The sequence below is a fragment of the Heterodontus francisci genome, chromosome 6 (assembly GCF_036365525.1).
Source record: "Heterodontus francisci isolate sHetFra1 chromosome 6, sHetFra1.hap1, whole genome shotgun sequence".
NCBI classification, from domain to species: Eukaryota; Metazoa; Chordata; class Chondrichthyes; order Heterodontiformes; family Heterodontidae; genus Heterodontus; species Heterodontus francisci.
Window position 1 is genome coordinate 98,572,861 of NC_090376.1, and position 15,942 is coordinate 98,588,802.

Here is a 15,942-nt window from a genome sequence, read left to right on the forward strand (position 1 = left end):
TACAGATGATAAAGATGGAAAGCTTTGTTCAGAGCACTTTGAGTGGATTTGAGGCTGGGTCCTAGAAATCAAAGGATGAGTTTCTAATCCATTGTGCCAACCAGTTACCTTTCTCCCTTCCCTACATGACCACCGCCAACGCCCCCCCACCCTCCCTCCTCTCACCGACCCAGTCACTAACACACCTTTAATATTCAGAACTCTAGGACCAGCTGCCAGTTCTGGACAGGCTTCAAACATGCTTCCAAGCCTCTGAAGAACAACTCTTGAGAAAAATGCTGGATGTACTCAAGAAACAATGCACCCTCCAATTATATTTCAGCCCTTGGGAAGTGCCAGGCTTCTGCTTAGCAGCCTCCTTGCCTCCCATAGAAATGAGATAAGATATTTAGCTCAGCTCAACTTCTTTTCCAAGTCAACCAAAAACAGAAATATGTAAAGTTTAGATATATTGTGTCAGTGGAGTACAGGAATTGTAGATTTCTTCTTGTTTTTGAATATCTATGCATCCATGATTATCAATGTATTTTTATTTTAACTGACACAGGTCTTTTGTAATTCCTGTTTGATAACTTGGAAGTAAAATAGCAAATTTTATAACTATGCCTGAATTTTGACTGAATTGTGGTACTATGAAATCTGCTGCTGAACAGCAAAAAAAGAAAAAGCTTAATTCATTACATTTAAAGGGAAAAAGCTTAAATCATGATAGTTTGATGACTCATTGTTTGCAATTCATTGGGTTATCATTGAATTATGTATAGTTTAGCAAAATTAGATTTCATACTAAGATGACTCAGGGGCATATATATCTTAAAAATATCAACAGTGTGAAGGTTTATTTATCCTAATAACAAAATTCATTGTCTCTTCCTCTCAGAACCTTGTCTCATGCGAATAAATCCTGATATTTTGAACTGTGCGTTCGTAAATACTTGTTTGCATGTCCATGTTGACATAATGAGAAGATAAACAATGCATAACTGTTAGACTTTGTGATTTGTTTGAGGGATGAACTTTGTTTTTCATATAAACTATGTTATATGCTTAAATAAGAGGAAAATACTGTGAATGCTGGAACTCTGAAATGAGAACGCAAAGTTAGAAATGTAACAGTCTCTGAGCAAGTGAAAGGAGGGAAGGGGGAAGAAGAACAAGAGGGAAGGTCTGTGATAGGATGGAGGGGGGGCGGAGAGATTAAATGACAAAGATGTCATGGAACAGAATGCAAATGGACTGCTAAATAGTTATTCAGTACTAGCATATTGCCTCTGAGTCAAAAGATTTAAGTCCCAGTTAAGAGACTTGAGCACAAAATCTCGACTGACACGACAGTGCAATAAGGGAGGCCTGCACTGTTTGAAGTGCCATCTTTTGGACGAAACATCAAGTCAAGGTCCTACTTTCCTCTCAGGTGGATGTTAAAAGGTCCCATGCACTATTCAAAATAGAGAGGGGGAGTTCTTCCCTGTGACTTGCCAATATTTATCCCTCAATCAACACATAAAACAGATTATCTGGTCATTATCTCATTGCTGTTTGTGGGTCCTTGATGTAGCAAATTGGCTGCTGCCATTACAACCGTGATTACGCTTCAAAAGTACTTCATTGACTGAAAAATGCTTTGGGGCATCCTGTATAAGGTGCTATATCAATATAAGTCTTCCTTTGTTTTTCACATTGTGGAAGCTGGGTGAAAAGGTTTGTAAAGCTGTAGAACCAGGTAGTTATACCATGGTGAATGAATATAGTAGCTGGGATGAAATGAGTGTTTGAATTAAATGTGTGTTGCCTTTTCTATTTAAAGCTAGTCTTCTTTCTAGGTGCTAGTGCCATAAACTCAGAATATATGTCTAATTAATGCACAATTGTCAACAAATAATTTTTGCATAGTTTCAGTCTTGATGTACATGGGAAACACAATCACACAGAGAGAATATTGTGTGTGTTTTATATTGGTTAAATTATTGTTTGTTGTAGTAGAAATATGTACTGTAACAACAAAAATCCAGCAGAAAGTGTAATCCTAAAATTCGTTCTAGTAATTGCTGAGTGCATGAAACCCAAAACGTCATGACTGTAGTTCTGACATCTGAATTAAAAATCTAACTGGTAGGAAAACTAAAGGCTGTTGAATTCTAACACCAAAAATTAACCTGAAGTCATGAATCTCCTCTTATTGCCTTCCTCAAAAATAACTGATTTAAAGAATGTAAACACAAAAATGTTAGCTTGATGAAAATGATTTATTAAAGAAAACTAAATGTCACATGATTGAAATATTCTTAAATCAAAATGAACGTTTTGCTTTTTATGTTGCTCAGCTGAACGATACCAAATCAGCAGATCAAAAAACCACATTTCTACATTTCCTGGCACAAATTTGTGAGGAGAAGCATCCAGATCTTTTGAAGTTTACAGATCATCTGCAAAATGTGGACAAAGCTAGCAAAGGTACATGTCGATATTATACATTTCAATAGCACTTAAATAATGTCATCAACTAAATGATGGAACATATGTTTCAAATTGTAGTTTTTTTAAAATTATGAAGTGCTTCGTGGCTATTAAAATATGTGTAATAGCAGTTTGTTGTATACTCTTCTGCCAAGCATTGAAATACAACAACAGCAACTCATAATAAGAACAGAAAATGCTGGAAATGTTCAGCAAGTCTAGCAGCAACTGTGGAGAGCGAAACAGTTAATGTTTTAGCTCAATGACCTTTCATCAGGACTGGGAAAAGTTAGAGATATACTAGGTTTTAAGCAAGTACAAGGGGATAGGGTGGGCAAAAGAACAAAAGGGAAGGTCTGTGATGGGGTGCAAGACGGGAGCAATTTATATGGCACTATTAATGTAATAAATTGTCCCAAGATGCTGCAACGAAAGTGATGAAACAAAATTTGATACTGAGCCTCATAAGGAGATATTAGGGCAGATGTCCAAAACCTTGGTCAAAGAGGTAGGTTTTAAGAAGGATCTCAAAGGAGGAAAGAGAGGTAGAGATGAGCAGAATTTTAGGGTGGAAATTCCAGAGCTTAGGGCCTTGGCAGCTAAACGCACAGCCGCCAATGGAGGAACAATTAAAATCAGGGACGCTCAAGAGACCAGAATTAGAGGAACATAGATATCTCAGAGGGTTGTGGGGTTGGAGGAGATTACAGAGACAAGCGGAGACAAGACTGTGGAGGGATTTTAAAATAAGGATCAGAATTTTTAAATTGAGGTGCTGCATAACTGAGAGACAATGTAGATCAGTGAGGACGGGGTGATAGGTGAATGGGATTTAATGCAAGTTAGGACATGGGCAGCAGAGTTTAAGATCTGAATTTTCTGGATGTTAGAACATGTGAGGCAGGCCAGGAGTGCATTGCAATAGTCAAGTCTAGAGGTGGCAAAGACATAGATGAGGGTTTCGGCAGCAAATGGGCAGAGGCAGAGTTGGGCAATGTTGCGGAAGTGGAAATAGATGGTCATAACGATGGTACGATGTCTTCAGTCTTCCCAATATTTAGTTGGAGGGAATTTCTGCTCATCCAGTACTGGATATCTGACGAGCAATCTGACAATTTAGAAACAATGGAGGAAGAAGAAGTAGTGGTGATGAGGTAAAGTTGAGCGTCATCAGCGTACATCGGCAATGTGGTTGGCTCTTAACTGGTCTCTGAAATGGCCTAGAACTCACTCAATTGTACCAAACTGCTATGAAAATGTTGAATAAGAATAAAAGCAGGCAAAACACCCTTCATCAATCGAGGTACCGGACATGACAAAGGCACACCCAGCCCAGTGGACCCTGCAAAGTCGTCTTCAACAACATCTGGGGATTTGTGCTAAAATTGGGAGGGCTGTTCCACAAACTAGACAAGTAACAGCCTCACATAGTCATTCTCACAGAATCATACCTTTCAGCAAATGTCCCAGACTCCTCCAGCAGGACAGACTCATCAGAGGTGTGGCACAGTGGTATACAGACGGGTGAGAAAGGCCCTGGGAGTCCTCAACATTGTTTTTGGGCCCATGAAATCTCCTGGCATCAGATCAAACCTTGGCAAAGAAATCTCTTGCTAATTAAAACACACCACCTTCCCTCAGCTGATGATTCAGCACTCCTCCATGCTGAACACCACTTGGAAGAAGCAGTGAGGGTAGCAAGGGCACAGAAAGTACTCTGGGTGGGGAATGGCTCAGTAGTATCATGAAGGGCCAAGGCTAAGTTCTGAAGGACATATCTGCTAGACTGGGCCTGTAGCAAGTGGTGAGAGAACCAACAAGAGGGAAAAATCTATTTCACCTTGTCCTCACCAATCTACCAGTCACAGATGCATCTATCCGTGACAGTATTGATAGGAGTGACGACCACACAGTCCTCTGGAGATCAAATCCCTTCACCGCCTTGTGTGGCACTACCACTGTGCTAAATGGGATAGATTCAGAACAAATCTAGCAACTCAAAACTGCACATCCATGCAGTGCTCTGGGCCACCACAGCAGAATTGTTTTCTACCACAATTTGTAACCTCATGGCCCAGTACATCCCTCACTCCACCATTACTGTCAAACCAGAGGATCAATCCTGGTTTAAGAGTGTAGGAGAGCATACCAGGAGCAGCATCAGGCATACCTAACAAAAAGGTGCCAACTTGGTGAAGCTACAACACAGAATTACATGAATACTGAACTGCAGAAACAGCGTACTGTTGATGGAGCTAAATGATCCCACAACGCCGATCAAAGCACTACAGTCTTGCCACATCCAGTCATGAATGGTGGTGGACAATCAAACAACTACTGCAAGGAGGAGGCTCCGTGACCATCTCCATCCTCAATGATGACGGAGCGCAACACGAGTGCAAAAGACAATGCTGAAGAATTTGCAACCGTCTTCAGCCAGAATTGCCAAGTGGATGATCCATCTCAGCCTCCTCCTGAGGTCCCCAACATCAAAGATGCCAGTGTTCAGCCAATCCCATTCCCTCCACGTGATATCAAGAAATGGCTGAAAAGGCACTGAATACAGCAAAGGATTTTAGCCCTGACAACATCCCTCCAATAGTGCTCCAGGACAAGCCGCACCCCGAGCCAAGCTGTTCCGGTACAGCTACAAAACTGGCATCCACCTAACAATGTGGAAAGTTGCCCAGGTATGCACTGTCAATAAAAAGCAGAATAAATCCAATCCAGCCAACTGTTGCCCCATCAGTCTACTGTCGATCATCAGCAAGTGATAATTGAAGTGTCGGCGACACCTTCCAAGTCGCACTTATTCATCAATAACCTGCTCACTGATGCTGTTTGGGGTTCTACCAGGACTGCTAAGATCCAGCCTTCATTACAACCTTGGTCCAAAAGAGTTGAATTTTAGAGGTGATCTGTGAATGTCCTCAACATCAAGGCAGCATTTGACTGAGTGTGGCATCAAGGAACCCTAGTAAAATTGAACTCAGTGGGAATTGGGGGTGAGTGGGGGGCGAGGAGTGGGAAAGCTCTCCACTGTTTGGAATTTTACCAAGCACAAAGGGAGATGTTTGTGATTGTTGGAGGTCAGTCATCTCAGCCCCAGGACATCAATGCAGGAGTTTCTCAGGGCAGTGCCTTAGGCCTAGCAATCTTCAGCTACTTCATGAATGGCCTTCCTTCCATCATAGGGTTAGGGAAGTGGGGATGTTCACTGATGATTGCACAGTATACAGTTCCATTCGCAATTCCTCAGATAATGAAGGAATCTGTAGCCGTGCAACCTGGACAGCATTCAGGCTTGGGCTGAAAAGTAGTAATTAACATTCACGCTGTACAAGTGCCAGGAAATGAGAGAATCTACCCACCTCAATGGCATTACTATCACTCAATCCCCCACCAACATCCTGGGGTCACCATTGACCAGATATCTAACTGGACAGCAACATAAATACTGTGGTTACAAGAGCAGGCCAGAGCCTGGGAATTCTGCTGCAAGTGGAGAGACACTGTTCCCAATCGTGAAAGGATCGAGAATGAGACGGTTCAGATTTAAAGTATTTGGTGAGAGAAGCAAAAACGACATGAGGAAAAACTTTTTCACGCAGCGAGTGGTTGAGGTCTGGAATGCGCTACCTGAGAACCTGGTGGAGGCAGGTTCAATTGAAGCATTCAAAAGGGAATTAAACAGTTATATGAAAAGGAAGAATGTACAGGATTATGGGTCAAAGGTAGGGGAATGGAACTGGGGGTGGGAGGGGGGGTGTTGCTTTTTCAGAGAGCCGGTGTGCACACAATGGGCTGAATGGCCTCCTGTACTGTAATGATTCTGTGAAGTAACTGACCCACATACTCTCATGTTTTTCTACCATCGACATGGCACAAGTCAGGAGTGTGATGGAATACGTTCCATTTGTCTGGGTGAGTGCAGCTCCCACAACACTCAAGAACCTCTAAAATAAAAGCAAAATACTGCGGATGCTGGAAATCTGAAATAAAAACAAGAAATGCTGGAACCACTCAGCAGGTCTGGCAGCATCTGTGGAAAGAGAAGCAGAGTTAACGTTTCGGGTCAGTGACCCTTCTTCGGAACTAGCAAATATTAGAAATGTCAAAGGTTATAAGCAAGTGAGCCGGGGGTGGGGCAAGAGATAACAAAGGAGAAGGTGTAGATTGGACAAGGCCACATAGCTGACCAAGAGGTCATGGAGCAAAGGCAAACAATATGTTAATGGTGTGTTGAAAGACAAAGCATTAGTACAGACAGGGTGTTAACGAACTGAAGATTGAACAGCAGCAAGTACAAACATGAAAAAACAGTGGGTAAGCTAAATGAACAAACTACAATGAAATGAACAAAAGAAAAAAATGTAAAAAAGAAAAAATAACTAAAAATAAAAGTAAAATGGGGGGCCCGTCATGCTCAGAAATGATTGAACTCAACATTCAGTCTGGCAGGCTTTAGTGTGCCTAATAGGAAAATGAGATGCTGTTCCTCGAGCTTGCGTTGATGTTCAGTGGAACACTGCAGTCAGCCCAGGACAGAGATGTGAGCATGAGAGCAGGGGGGAGTGTTGAAATGGCAAGCAACCGGAAGCTCAGGGTCCTGCTTGCGGATTGAGCGAAAGTGTTCCGCAAAGCGGTCACCCAGTCTGCGTTTGGTCTCCCCAATGTAGAGGAGACCACATTGTGAGCAGCGAATACAGTATACTACATTGAAAGAAGTACAAGTAAATCGCTGCTTCACCTGAAAGGAGTGTTTGGGGCCTGGGATAGTGAGGAGAGAGGAGGTAAATGGGCAGGTATTACACCTCCTGCGATTGCAGGGGAAGGTACCATGGGACGGGGACGAGGTGGTGGGGGTAATGGAGGAGTGGACCAGGGTGTCGCGGAGGGAACTCAAGAACCGCTACTCTATTCATGAAAAGCAACCCGCTTGATTGACACCACATCCACCACCTTAAACGTTCACTCCCTTCACACCGGCACACTGTGGCTGTAGTATGTACCATCTACAAGATGCAGTCCAGCAGCTAGCCAAGGCTTCTTCAACAGCACCTTCCAAACCTGTGACCTCTGCCACCGAGAAGAACAAGGGCAGCAGGCACATAGGAGCACCACCACATGCAAGTTCCTCCATGAGTCACACACCATCCTGACTTGGAACTATATCTCCATTACTTCATCGTCACAGATCAAAATCCTGGAACACCCTCCCTAACAACCCTATTGGTGTACCTTCACCACACAAACAGTTGCAACAAAGAAGGCAACTCACCACCTGTTTCTCAAAGGCAATTAGGGATGGGCAATGATTGCTGGCCTGACCAGCGATGCTACGAATGAATAAATAAAGCATGTGGTAACTGATGCTGTAATTTTGGATGATACAACAAGTGGCAGCATGTGGATGACAATTTGGAGGGGACCAAGAATAGATTCTTGGAAGACACCAGAGGTAATGGTGTGGAAGGGGGAAGAGAAGTCATTACAGGTGATTTTCTCACTATGGTTATTTAGATAAGAATGGAACCGGGCGAGTGCAGTCCTACCCAGCTGGGTGACCGGAGAGAGGCATTGGAGGAGAATGGTGTAATTAACTGTATCAAAGGCTGTAGACAGGTACAGAAGGACAAGGAGGGATACCTGTCCTTTGTCAGTCACAAAGGATGTCATTTATGACTTTGGTAAGAGTCGTTTCGGTACTGTGGTAGGGGTGGAAACCTGATTTGAAGGATTCACACTTGAGTTCTGGGAAAGATGGGCATGGATTTGGGAGATAACAACACATTCAAGGATAAAAGCAAAATACTGCAGATGCTAAAAATACTCAGCAGGTATGGTAGCATCTGTGGAGAGAAAAACAGAGTGAGCATTTCAGGTCTATGACCTTTCATCAGAATTGGGAAAAATTAGAACTGTAATATGTGTTAAGCAGTTGAACAGGAGGGTGGGGAATTTTATGCTCTCCCCCCGCACTGGGTTTGGAGGCAGGGAGAGCATGTAATCAGGTGGAATGCTGGTGGGGTCCCACCTCCACCAAAATTAAGTCCAGAGCGGGAAGGCCTGTGAATGGCCTTCCTGCCCTGCCGCCAGTTGAGGCCCTTAAGTGAGCAATAATGTCCAATGATGTCTAATGGCCTCATCCCACTGCTGCCGCAATTAGCCGAGCGGTGGGCAGGCCTGTCACCACACAGGAAGCACAGCAAGGAAAACAGTGCAGGTTGATTGCTTGTTTGTTGGCAGAGGGGTGAGTAGGGGTCCGCGTTAAAAGCCACTTAGTGCCTGAACGAGGGACCCGGCATCGGGAAGGGGGGCCCACTGAGAGCCACCTCCCTGCCATTGCTGCTGAATCCCCTACACCCCCTCCCTGCGACCTCCAGCCACGAGACTCCTCCCACCCTGACCTACCTGTGGCCTGCTCCAGCACACTCCTGGTCCTCAGGTGGGTGCCCCACCGGCTGCAGCCACCACCTCCGCGGTGGTGCTGCTCAGTTAAAGAACTGCCGGATTCTTACTGGCCGGCAGCTCTCAGAGGGCATGACTTCCGTCGCCAAGGTCCTTGATCCCGTGGAAGGCCCGCAGCTATCCTGTTAAGTGCCTAATTGGCATTTAATTCGGTGGGCCTCCCACAGAAGGGGCGATACGGGGTTCACAACGGCACTTTTCCTTGCGGTCGAGGCCTCCATCGCCCGGATAAAATCCCGACGTCGGGGAGGGTGGGGAAAAGAACAAAAGGTCTGTGACAGGGTGGAAGAGATTGCGTCAAAAGAGTTAGTCGTGTCGGGCCAAAGGGAGTGGTAATGGGGCAAGAAAAGAAAGAAAAACAGAAGATGTGCCTAGAGCAGGTGTGCTGCTCTCTGAAGGCAAAAACGATAGAAAAACCAAAACATGCAAAGAAAAGGAAACAAAATGGGGGCAGCGATTATGGTCTGAAATTGTTAAGCTCAGCGTTGAGTCTGGAAGGCTGTAAAGTGCCTAATGGAAAGATGAGGTGCTGTTCTTCAAGCTTATGTTGAACTTCACTGCAGTAAGCCAAGGACAGAAAGGTCAGCGTAGAGCAAGGTGGAGAATTGAAAGGACAGGCGACCGGTAGCTTAGGATCATGCTTGCAGACTGAATGGAAGTGTTCCACAAGACAGTCACCCAATCTGTGTTGGGTCTCCCCAATGCATTATAAGCAGCGAATACAGTATACTAAATTGAAAGAAATACACGCAAATCTCTTGGGACCTTGGACGGTGAGGAGAGAAGTGGTAAAAGGGCAGGAGGGCAAGGCATCTCCTGAGCTTGCATGAAAATGTGCCATGTAAATGGGAGGGGGTGCTGGGGTGATTACGGAGTGGACCAGGTCGTCACGGAGGAAACGATCCCTTCGGAAAGCTGAAAGGGGAGGGGAGGGCAAGATGTGATTGGTGGTAGCATCACGCTGAAGGTGGCGGAAATGTCAGAGGATGATGTGTTGAATACGGAGGCTCGTGGGATGGAAGGTGAGAACAAAAGCCTCTTGTGGTTTTGGGAGCGAGGGGGAGGGGTGAGAGCAATATTGTAGGAATTGAATTAAAAGGTTTTTCATTTTCCAGACTGCTGCAGTAAATTCATAGTTTAACCTGCTCATAGCTGCTGCATTGTGAGTTCAAATGTCACCTCCAGGATGACTTGTATGCGTTTCCTTGCTGAGCACATTCTGTATGAGCTGCAGTGTTTTTTTTTCTTAAATATGCAGAGCATTTGAAAAAGTGTGATCTTCCTCCAATAATTAGGATCATTTTTTGTGAAGGATTTCTTTTCATTTCTAGGGTCTTTCAGATCCGAAGACTGGATGATGCACATCCTTCTTGACAGAATCTTTTTGGTTATATTGGATGGCACAATAGTAAGATTTATCCAGAGGCAATTGTAATTATGCTAGATGCTATGTGAATTTGGTCATTTCTAAGGGCACTGAAAGACCCGGAAAAATCTCATGAAGGTGTTGGCAAACTCTCCTGTGGCCTAATGTGTCTTCCAAAAATCCTGGTTTAGCAAGTTACAGCTAATTCTTCACTTAGAGTTCTGCTTTCTGGTGACAAAGAGTTTGAGGAGCCAATAGACAGGTAAATCTGGGCCACTGACATTTAGTACAGCCTTTTTTTTGTTTATACATATTGATACAACAATATCAACTCTTAGGTTTCTGGAAAAAAATTGTAGATTGGTGTGCAACATCATGGTCATTCTTTCTTGACAATTCTGGACGTCTTGATGTTAAAGGTTAAGATAGACCTTTGTCCATCCATTCTCCAGTTATATCAGTTTTAGATGGTACTGATTCATTAGTTCCTTATCTTTCAGTTGGGAGTTAACTGCTCTGTTGAAAGTAATATCATTCGCAAAAAGAAAATCATTTTTGATCACTGTCAGATTATTAATGAAAACAGAAAGAGAACAAAATCAATCAACAAACTTCCCTCAAATGTCCGTGCATTGGTGTGATGAGAAAATCAGGTTCCATTTATTGTGATTTGCAGCTTCTGAGGCAGTCACACATCCATGTTCAACAACTCACCAAATAATCATAAAAGGTTAAGTTCTCTATGATGCCAGGATATTATGTCATATTGAAGACTGGAAGTAAATTTTAATGTATCATGGATAAATTGTGCTACGGTACTCTGTTTAATTTTCAATTGGTGCTATTTAAACAAATGTCTACAATAGGAATGCGTAGAACCTTACAGCATCGAAGAAGACTATTTGGCTCATTGTGCCTTTGCTGATTTTTTGCAAGAGCTAGTTGATTAGTTCCACTTCCTTGTTCCCACCCCATAGCCCTGCAATTTTTCTCCTTTTCAAGTATATAGGATTAAATAGGATATAAAACACAGAAACAGGCCATTTGGCCCAACCTGTCCATGCAGTGTTTATGTTCCACAGGAGCCTCCTCCCATCTTTCCTTATCTAACTGTATCAGCATCACCCTCTATTCCCTTCTCCCCCACCTGCTTCTCTAGCCTCCCCTTAAATGTATCCATACTATTTGCTTCAACCACACCTTGTGGTAGTGAGTTCCACATTCTGATCACTCTCTGGCTTAAAGAAGTTTCTTCTGTCATGCAGGCCCCCACCTGCCAAGAATGAGGCACACATTATTTCGCCACATGAACATTAAAACTTAAAATTGCTGCTGGGAAGAAAAGAGGACCTATCACAAGGAATTGCCATGCCCCTCGCTGGAAAGACCTTTTTTTGAATACTAGCAGACAGTGTTGGAACAAAAGATCCAGTCCCTGCTTCTCCAATACACAGAAAACCTGGTCGGGCCAGTTTAGTCATATAACTAACTGGCTGTTTGTATTTGAACTTGCCACAGAGTGTTGGCAACTCAGAAAGCTGTTTGCTCCTGAACTGAAAAGATCTCTCTCTTGCCTGCTACCATCAATTTCTCATGGAACTGAAGACCCATTGAAAACACAGGAACCCCATGAGAGAAAAGTCTCCTATAGTGAACAAGGTTTAAGAAGAATACTGGGCCCCAATGAAAAGCAAGACTACCTACAATCAAGGACTACAGCGAGCTCGAAGCACAGTAAAAACATTTCTTCAGAGATTGCCTCAAACTTTTTTACTTTATTTTTCTTCTCTTTTCTGTCTCCATTTGCATGTGCGTATCGTGTATGAATGTGAGCGTGGAGCGCGGCGTGAATCCGTAGGTGTTAACGAATTAGAGTTTAAGTTTAAGGTTCAATAAATTTCACTTTTCTTCTTTAAACCTGAGAAAACCTGGTTGCGCTCATTTCTTTGCCTTATAATTGGAAAGTGGTGAACAATGATTCACCCAGGGGGAGCTCACAACACAGTGTGTTTAAAAAGTAAATCCTTTTACAATAAGACCAGGTGAAGACTGAAAGGGACCCCTAGACACCTTTCACAACTGGTCGTAACAGAAATTTGGGGGGTCATCTGAGATTTTACCTGCAGATGAACGAGAGAAATTGGGAGTGGGAAGCCAAATTGTTCCCAAACAAAAAAAGAGCAAGATTCATACAGGTTTTCTTGTGGTTGTGTGTGATTGAATACTAACATGTCGGCAACTGAAACAAGTAGATCTCCAAGCTAGGGTGAAATAACTTGGGATAAGTTAAAAGCACTGTCTAAGGAGGAGTTGAGGAAAATGGCTGAGCTGTGTGGGATCACTGTATGTGGCAACGCTTGCAAGTCCGAACTCCTAAGGCTAGCGGCCAACCAATTTACCCTTGAATCTGAAGAAGCAGGGTTAGAAACGGACACAGAGAGGGTGCTGCTAGCAAAATTACAATTGGAACAAAGGAAACTTGAATTAGAGGAAAGAAAGAGAGAGAGAGGCAGGAGAGGGAGAAAGAAAGACAGGAGAAGGAACGAGAGAGAGAAGAGAGAGAAAGAATATTCCAGAAAGAATCCGAAGAGAGAGCGCGGAAGCGGCTTCAGTTAGCTCGGGGGCGACAGAGTAACCCTAGTGAAAGCATGGCCAATATGGAGGAGCAGAATTCAGGGCTGGGTACGAGATTGCGAAAACTCGCTCAATTAATTCCAGAATTCAATGAAGATGTGGAAGCGTTTTTTGTATCTTGTGAGAAACTGGCAAGGCTGCTAAAATGGCCAGCTGACACCTGGTCTCTCTTTTGGAAAGCAAACTAACCGGAAAAGCCCATGAGGTTTATTGCTTGTTGCCAGATAAGAGTTCAGCAAATTATGAACTGACCAAAAATGCTATCCTCGGAACATATGAATTAGTACCCAAAGCTTATCGCCAAAAGTTTAGAACCCTCATAAAGCAAACTAATCAAACTTATCTGGAGTTTGAAAGAATTAAGCAGCTGGCTTTTGTCCAATTGCTGAGGGCTCTTAAAATACAGCTCAGTTATGAGACTGTCAGAGAAATAATTCTGTTAGAGGAATTTAAAAACTCTCTCCCACTCTCAATAAAGACCCATGTAGAGGAGCAGCAGGGTCAGGGAACCCATCAAGCGGCCGTTTTGGACGATGTTTGCTTTAATTTATAAGTCGATTTTCCGGGGGAGAACCTTTCCTGATCACTCCCACAAAACCGAAAAGGACAAAGGATGGAAAGGTGATAGGAGCCCAGGCAGTCCTGGAAGAAAAGGGAAAGCAGCAGACACAGGGGGCCCTCCTCCAGCCAAAAAGGAAGGTGCTGTGAGCAAAAACTAGACCCGGAGACCTGTGTGCTTCCATTGTAATAAAGCAGGGCACTTAAAAGCTGACTGCTGGAAACTAAAGGGAAAACCGGTAGGGTTAATTAGGGCACACCCACTCAGTGAAGATGGGACCTGATGGAAAACACAGAACAAGCTGTGGCTTTAACTGCAGTAAGAGTGCAACCCAGGAAGCTTACTATGGCCAGTACAGGAAAAGTTAATAGGATTCCTGAAGGTTATCAGGGTTTTGTGTCTGAAGGGAAAGTAACTCCATACCCCTCGAGTGGGGCAAGCAAGCCCATAGTGATTCTCAGGGACACAGGGCGACAAGATCCTTTTTACTGGGAAAAGGCCTGAACTTTCCCCCAGAGAGTGCAGTGAACACCAAAATGATGGTGAATGGTATTGGAGGGCAGTGTATGCCTGTACCTGTACACCAGGTGCACCTGGAGTGTGACCTAGTTTCGGGACCGTCCCTACTTTGCCTGTGGACGGGGTTGACCTGCTCCAAGGTAATGATCTGGCGGGATGAAGGTGGTAGCCCCCCTAGTAGTGAAAGAAGGACCACAGGAGGTCAGAGAGACAGGGTAGTGGCAGGAGACGGTCCCCTGCAGTTTCCCTGAATGTGTAGTGGATTAGACCATGATCAAACCAGCTCCCCCAGAGGAGACTGAATTGGCAGTGCAGGCAAATGACCATGATGTCTGCCTGTCCGAGACTTTCTTTAGAAAGTTAGGAGACCCAGGGAATGAATTAAATGGATTTTCCCTCGCTGAGGCTTAGCTAGCCGACCCAGTATTACGAGAGTTGACACAGGCAGCCCGATCTGAACGTGAAGCAGAGGGAGTCCCTGACTGCTACTTTTTAAAGCTTGAGGTACTGATGAGGGAATGGAGTTCACCTCACAGACCTGAGAACCAGGAGTGGACAGTATTTCACCAGTTAGTGGTGCCAAAATACCAGGGGAGAAATATTAAGAAGGGCCCACAAGACAATAGTAGCTGTACATGTAGGTATAAGAAAGACCAAAGCTCGCAAAAGACAGCAATTAACTGTCAAAACTCCACAAAGATTTGGTGGAGTACTGAAGGAGTTGCCACATGTGCCAGGTTGAGGGGAAACCCCAACCTACAGTGAAATCTGCACCCTAAGTCCTGTACCGGTGTTAGGAGGATCCTCCAGCAGAGGGCTGGTGAACTGTAAGGGACCCCTGCCGAGAACAAAAAGGGACAGGCAAGCACACGGCTGGCAAAAGTTTAGAAAGAGAAGGGGAGAAAGTGACCAAGAGGGCAGGTTAAAGGAAGTCCAGGAGGAATCCCGGATGACAACCCCTACTGTCCAGTCAGCCAACCTTGAAAAATGTGAAAGGTTAGACACCACATCCTCCTATGTAAATGCAGATTCTGGAAGCACCCCACCAGAGTTGCTAACAGCATTTACAGGAACTTGCAGAGACAAAGAGAGACCTCTAGGGGGTACAGAAACCGTGAGGGTGATACCTCACCTAGCCGAAGTGCCACAGGAGAGTGCAGTCAAGTCTGTACAAATACCTGCAGATAGGAGTGTCCCAGAGAGCAACGGGAAGATTAACAAAGGATCCTCCCCCACAGTCAGAGGAAAAGGGAACCACCCATCCCCTGATGTCAGAAGTCTTTGCATGACTCAGAAAGTTCAAGATAGACCCTCCCACTACTCACTCTCCTGAGAAAAAAAAGAGGAAATTAAAGCAGCACTGGCACCCAGAAAAGACCCTTTTAATAAGCCTTAAGATTGGTGAATGAATGGAAATGAATGAGAGAAATGCATGGTTTTTCTTTCAAATCATATTTCATTCCCCTGGGTGTGGAGGTGTCATACAGGCCCCCACCTGCCAAGAATGAGTCACGCATTATTTCGCCAAATGAACATTAAAACTTAAAATTGCTGTTGGGAAGAAAAGAGGACGTATCACAAGGAATTGCCATGCCCATCGCCGGAAAGACCTTTTTTGGATACTAGCAGACAGCGTCGGAACAAAGACCCAGTCCCTGCTTCTCCAATACACAGAAGACCTGGTCAGGCCAGTTTAGCCACATGACTAACTGGCTGTTTGAATTTGAACTTGCCACAGAATGTTGGCAACTCAGAAAGCTGTTTGCTCCTTGACTGAAAATATCTCTCTCTTGTCTGCTCCCATCTCTTTCTCTTCAGAACTGAAGACCCATTGAAGACACAGGAACCCCATGAGAGAAAAGTCTCCTACAGTGGACAAAGTTTAAGAAGAATACTGGGCCCCAACAAAAAGCAAGACTACCTACAGTCAAGGACT

The 15,942-nt window shown here is 44.2% G+C and overlaps 1 protein-coding gene across 1 annotated transcript in view; it reads left to right on the forward strand.

The window, feature by feature from the left end:
- LOC137371466 (protein diaphanous homolog 3-like) overlaps nt 1-15,942 on the forward strand; it is a 908,603-nt gene that overhangs the window by 642,271 nt on the left and 250,390 nt on the right. The window contains exon 22 of the mRNA XM_068034108.1: nt 2,325-2,454. Within this exon, the coding sequence (XP_067890209.1) occupies nt 2,325-2,454 (130 nt within the window). The remainder of the gene's footprint in view (nt 1-2,324; nt 2,455-15,942) is intronic.